The sequence below is a fragment of the Arachis stenosperma genome, chromosome 8 (genome assembly GCF_014773155.1).
Source record: "Arachis stenosperma cultivar V10309 chromosome 8, arast.V10309.gnm1.PFL2, whole genome shotgun sequence".
NCBI classification, from domain to species: domain Eukaryota; kingdom Viridiplantae; phylum Streptophyta; class Magnoliopsida; order Fabales; family Fabaceae; genus Arachis; species Arachis stenosperma.
The window spans coordinates 40,611,454-40,617,624 of record NC_080384.1 but is presented as its reverse complement, the minus strand read 5'-3'; the positions used below and the strand labels follow the sequence as shown (position 1 = coordinate 40,617,624).

At 33.6% G+C, this 6,171-nt stretch overlaps 1 protein-coding gene across 3 annotated transcripts; it reads right to left on the bottom strand.

Moving 5' to 3' along the window:
- Positions 1–334: 334 nt before the first annotated feature.
- Positions 335–6,171, bottom strand: LOC130946583 (putative nuclear RNA export factor SDE5). 3 transcript variants are annotated; one of them, XM_057875376.1, is made up of 13 exons: positions 6,098–6,171; positions 5,787–5,869; positions 4,777–5,328; positions 4,216–4,241; positions 3,580–3,657; positions 3,214–3,251; positions 2,890–3,104; positions 2,360–2,445; positions 2,091–2,147; positions 1,652–1,719; positions 1,445–1,548; positions 1,291–1,358; positions 335–614 (listed from the first exon to the last, which is right to left on the bottom strand). In XM_057875376.1, exons 3-13 carry the CDS (start codon positions 5,300–5,302, stop codon positions 495–497), a joined length of 1,386 nt encoding a protein of 461 aa, XP_057731359.1. In that variant the 5' UTR covers positions 5,303–5,328; positions 5,787–5,869; positions 6,098–6,171; the 3' UTR covers positions 335–494. The 3 variants fall into 3 exon arrangements, with proteins under 3 accessions (XP_057731359.1, XP_057731360.1, XP_057731358.1); XM_057875377.1 differs by lacking the exons at positions 5,787–5,869; positions 6,098–6,171 and adding an exon at positions 5,691–5,729; XM_057875375.1 differs by lacking the exons at positions 5,787–5,869; positions 6,098–6,171 and having other exon boundaries at positions 4,777–5,577.

Below are 6,171 nucleotides of genomic sequence, written 5' to 3'. Positions count from 1 at the left end.
AACATGCATAGAGAATTAATTTTTAATTAATTAATATTAGTTAATTTTTTATTTTTAATTTTTTTAATTTTTTTTAAGATTTAGTATTTAGAATTGAGTTTAGGATTTATAACTTCTATTATGTGTGAATTTCACAACTTTGATTCAAGAGTAATTAGACTTTCACTTTCTTAATTTACTATTTTTTTTTACTTTAGAAGATATTAATTTTAAGATTTAAGGTAAAATTTATAATAAAAAAATAATTTTAAAAAAGTTAGTTGATATTAGTTGAAAAATAATTAGTTATCAAGTTGAACTCTCTTATTTTTTGCATAGAATCTGGGTTCTCACATGTTCAAAAAAGTACATTACCTTGTCATGTTCATTGATTTGATTGTGCAAACACTTGCTGAATGTTTTAACAATAATCTGATATCATCGGTTACGAAAGACTACAATTTGATATCAATATACTTTTCAAGTTTTAAAGGACTAAGCTAAATTCACAAATATCAATTCTTTTGGGCAAAATTCAAGGTCTTACGATCAATCTCGTCCACTTTGAGGCGTAGGATCCTACCGTTGTCTTCCTCGGTCCATTGAATGGAATTCTTGCTCAGCTGCTTAATAATCTACAACATAAATTACGAATATCTTTAATTTTTAATCGATTGAGCAAAATGCTCCACAAAGCATTTTCGTCAAAAATGAAACAATTTTCAATATCTACCTCGTAAAAGAATTATTTAACTTGGTTTAGGAGGTTTAAAAATTCCTAAGATATACACGTATCATGCATGTATATGAGTTTATCATATGCATTTTAGGTTCCCTTACGGCATGATAGCACTATTATCGAACAGTTTAAAACTTATCAATATTAAAATGATGCTGCTTTATAAATTTATCAATGCCAATCAAATAATAGGCAAAAATTGATATATTAGTCCTCACATCACTTTAGAGACACTAAATTATAAATTATACTTAACTTTTTCAAAATTTTATGAAATTCACCTCAAGCAAATTATTTTTTTCCAAATTTATTTTTAGGAGAGTTTAATACTTAATTGTCAAACATTTTGTCTTACGCCTTTCAAAATATAAGAATATCAAATATAATGTTACTTGAACCTCAGGATGACAATGTATATTTTATAAGTTGAGTAATTTGAGATTAATTTCACCAAAATGTGTAGGAAGCTAAGAGTGATAAGTTCTTTCATTAAGCACAAATATTTTTTGAACTCCAAAAGTTCATGTCTACTTAGACACTTCTCAAATTGAGAAAATTTATCAAGTTCTTACCAGTTTTTTCCTTGTTCCTTTCTTATCTTCATCTCCTGTCCCAACTATGACTTTAAGGTACTTGATTGCTGGAAATGCCAAACAAGTACCAAGTCATGAAACCCCTTTGAAAATCAAATAACTTGGAAGGAAAGAGTTAGTTGCCTAAGCTTACAATGAATGCCAGAGAGAGTAGTCAAATGAAACTTGACAAGACGAAGGGCTTCCTTTGGTTCATGTTCGCTCAAGTCAAGAGGTATAGCATCATCATTGGATTCACTGCCATCAAAATTCAACAAATGCTTTTTTCTTTTTCAATGAGACACCAAAGTACGCATGATTTAAGACATCGCTTTTTTATTTACTTATTTTGGCTACTTACCTAGACTGAAGAAGCTTTTGTGCAGATTTTTCATCTGCTTCTCGAGCCATTCTGTTATAAAAGTGTCCCTGTACGTTAAAGAAGTTTGTAAACAATCGGAAATCAACAACAAATGCATGGATGATGAGTAAATATCATCTATGATACTGACATATAGCTCCAATGGCATATGAAAATAAAACCCAATTGCCTTGAGATAGCCACTAATAAAGTACCCATAGAACACAAACTAGACACCTTGAAAAAGAACAAGACAGTTTGAACATACATTCTGTATATAATTGCATCCTATAAACCTCTAAAGCGTGCTCTCAAACACACACAGTGACACAAGAAAGAATTGAATTATTAACAGGAGATATCCGAAAATACCATATTCAAAATAAAATGCAAGAAAAGGACAAAATAAAAACGAACAAATCACAAGATTCATATATACCTGTTCCATGAGTCTGTCTGCCCGTGCATAATCACCCTTAGCAAATGCATCAACAGCCTACAAAACAGCCGAGATAATTAACACTACTTACCAACCACATTTAGCATTTTCTGAAGAAAAGAAGGCCATGACATCTTCCTGTATGAAAACAGTGGCAACTGCTATCGCAACTATTGATCCTGGCAAGTCCACAAGTTCCATTACATACAAACATTTTTTACTTTTGTGTGTCCAGAAATATCAAGGAAAAGCAAAGGAAAGAATCTTACAGCACTGTAGTATTCTTTCATGGTAGCCCAATTTTCCCTCACTGCTCTACGCAGCACATTATAGCTATTCTCATCTTCGTCGCTCTCTGCATTTGAAGAAATGTGGCAAAGAGAATTAACAACAGAATAAATACATTTAAACAGAGTTCAGAAACAAGATTCAATGAATCAATACAGAAGAAAAGGATTTTGCATAGAAAGAGTCGTTCCTGTATTGCAGCAATGTTACAAAACCACAATGCTAACATGAGAAAGAGTAAGTTGACCTAAGATCTTGGTACAAAGCTTAACGTATATGTTGTGAGTGATATGGTGTGGCATGTGACTTGAAGGATACGTTATTATTTTACGAAACTAATTTTCCATCTGCAAAAGCATCTCAGTTAATCATATGAAACTCTTATAGAGATATTTATCTTGTCTGGGTCCTAGTCTTGGAAACACCAAAGAATAATCATCGAACTAATACCAGATTTTTATTATATTCTCATCATTTCTTAATTTTGGTAAAGCATATATCGTCAACACACCTTCCTTTACAACTTGTGGCACTACAGTAGTACTTTGCTGAACTTTTGGGGTATCTTCTGGAATTCTTACAACTCGTCTACCATAACGATATGGGGTTGATCTCACTGGAAGCCTATGCTTTGGCTGTTCTTCAGACCTTTGTGGAAAAGAAAATAATGATCCTAAGATTTCTTTCTGAAGCCCTACTTTATCAATTGAATTGCATTCTTTCTCGCTGCAAAGAATGTCCACATGAAGTAAAGCACGTTGGAACACGAAAAATATAAAAAGCAGAAAGCAATTACTTAAGATGAAACACTAAGCAAGCATTGACAATGATGCACCTGGATTCAGAGCTTACATCTGGATGCTGATCTTTTAACTGTCAGAAGAGACAAATAAATAAAAAAGAAAACCAAATAAGAAAACTAGAATGAATGTTCATATTAAAACCTAAAAGGCACATCAAATTTCAATTGGATTGTCAATAAGCATAATGTGTTTTAACTTCTTACCGGATGAATTTTGCTCCAAATAAGCGGGTAGATTGATTTTAAAGATTAGAAGCATTACAACAGAATACACGAGAATAGCTGAAATTAGCCCATGCCGGTGCAGGGTCATCAATAATCCCAATCACAATTGACAATCAAATAATGCAAACCATACAAGTATAACTTAACACTTTAGGTTTTCAGCCGAATCCTTACATTTTCACCAGCCAGACTGTGATCGTCATCACCTTTCTCCAATGTAGAAGCTGACATGTCAAGCAGCTCCTCCATTGTCTGCATAACGACTCCAAATCAATTCTTGTATCATAGAGAAATTTTTTCACTTAACTAAAATAATGGAGAGGATTTTGGAAGAAAATGACCTAAATGATCATAAGAAAATGATATTTGATCGTAGAATTTGGACTTATTCTACAACTCAGTTATTGACCAAAACAATACATATCATAGACATACGTTGCCACTCATTCTCTCAAAAATCACTTCCTTTGCACGTCCTATTTTAATCAGTGTCATCACAAGGTTCACTGCTTAATAGAAAATATTTCAGCAAATTTGAACTTTAAAGAGAGACATTATCAAATATGGAAGAAAATAAAAGCTAAAACCTATTCTATGTTGTTCTGTACTTATTTAGTTACCAACAGAACAAACTACATATAGTACTATTTTCTAAGCTTGTTAAAAACAACTTTTTCTGTCAAAGATTATGCTCTTTGCAATGCGATAGGTAGTGGCAACTTCAATGAAAATATAGTATGTGTTCATGTAACTAAGCCCAAAAGAGATTACCAAATTGTCCAAAATGCAAATAGGTAAAATCACGTGTACCTTCTTCACATCATATCCACAGAGGCCTGCAAATACCATAGATCAATTTGTCATCTATCAACCACATAGTCAAACAAAAATATTAACAAAGAGCAGTTATTAATATAGTGAAATTGTAAAAATGTGACTGTTGCACAAGAAATAAATTTGCAAAATATAGTATGGTCAAGTCTAGACTAAAATCAGAGAGCTATCGTACCAAAAGCAGGGCATAGGTAGAATGAACATGAAAGGTCATAGTAAAAAAGCAACTGGACACTGAAAATATGACAAAAGCTCTGTTGATGTTACCCCAAAATTGATGCATCGAGTAAAAGACAATCATGACAACTTGTAACCCACTGTTCTAATAGAGAAATGGTGGTTGTACTCATTTTGCATGGAACTCCATACCGCTCATCCGTCATCAATTACCTAAGTTCACCCATAGCCATCCATTGATGGAATCAATATGGTTTCCCATGCAAAATGAGTATACATAGTTAAAATACAATCATTACTACTAGTCTTCATGCAATAAGCATCAAACTCATTCTCCATTTATGATGAGTGAAGATTTACCAAGAACATCATGTATCTTATCCTTGTCAAGCTCAAAGCCATCTCCAAGCATCTGAAAGAGGAAGTTTACAACATCATCCCTCATGCTGCCCTTTGCTGCTTCAATTTTCAGTGAATCCCTTTCACTCCATATCTCTGATTCTGGCAGCTCCTTTGCATCTATCTTCGAAGGTTTGCTCTTCACGCCTTGAGTCGGCATTTTCTTCGGGTGAATGTACTCCTTTCCAACAACACCAGAGACAGTGCCAAGTGATACACGATGAGGCTTTGATTTCACTGCACCTGAGTTCCTTTCCCCATGAATGGAATTTGGAAATTCACTTGCAGAAGACACTTTAGCAGGTTCAGAAATTGTACCCTTGAGCTCATCACTATTAGAGGAGGCACAGAGGATCTCAGCAGCCATATTAACATTGCGTTTCGCCTCACAATATGCACTTGCTATATCCTCCAGAGAAAATAAAGAACCAAAAGATTCAAGCAGAACACTGAGGTCCCTTTCTTCAGCATCAGAGTAGGGAGGCATTTTCAAAATGTTCTTCTCTCCAGCCACTGTAATAGAAAATCTCAGCAAGCAAAAAGAAATGGAAAATCATGCACTTAGCATGTCTGTCAAGAACAGCTTGAACAGAAGCAACAATGATCACAGTGGAGCTACTTTTTCTAAGAAAACTTAATTTCTTAAAAAAAGAAAGAGAGTGATTACAATGATTATTCTCTTAAGTAACTCATGAAAATGCAGTAGACTAGAGTGTTTGTTAGCAGCTAAGGTCTCTCGATTTTCATCATATGTCTCTTCACTTTTCCTTTATTTTCTCTGCTACCAAGCAACCGAAGAATGCAAGTTCATACAAATTACAAAATATAAATTACGTATTACAATTTGACTTTATCAATTACGTAAGGCTTCGAACCTTCGTCAAATGTTCATTACAATTTTCTTTTAATTTCCGAGCAATCTAACAAGCAAAAGCGAAGAATGAAAGCACATGGAAAATGATAATAATCACCTTAAAAAAAAAAGATTCCAGAGATTACGCTGCAAACTACGATACAGGAGCCTTATTCTTCACGCAACTCAAATTTGGAAATGCTGGCGTCAGTGATAGAAAATATTAGTATCATTAAGTCCTTGATTTTTCATGAAACATTTCTTACTTAAATTTTCCTTAGTTTTCTCGGCGGCCAAACAAACAGAACAAGTGAAACGCAAAAATGCGAGTTGATATTTAAAATTTCAAGTTTCAATTAAAAAAGAAATAGAAAGAGGGAAGAAAACGTAAGAGAATGAAACGGCAGCGTTTAAAAGAGAACCTATAACCTATTGACTATTTTAGGTAGCGGAAGCTTGTGAGTTGTGATGGTTCCGGTGGAAGAATACGAAGCGACCAAAAC

Bases quoted from the DNA above. Each gene is read 5' to 3' on its own strand.
- LOC130946583 (XM_057875376.1), bottom strand. From the start codon at position 5,302: ATGCCTCCCTACTCTGATGCTGAAGAAAGGGACCTCAGTGTTCTGCTT. The intron at 4,242-4,776 runs GTAAATCTTCAC...TGGTATTTGCAG, and splicing joins TAAGATACATGATGTTCTTG to GCCTCTGTGGATATGATGTG. The intron at 615-1,290 runs GTAAGAACTTGA...TTTATGTTGTAG, and splicing joins AAGGAACAAGGAAAAAACTG to ATTATTAAGCAGCTGAGCAA.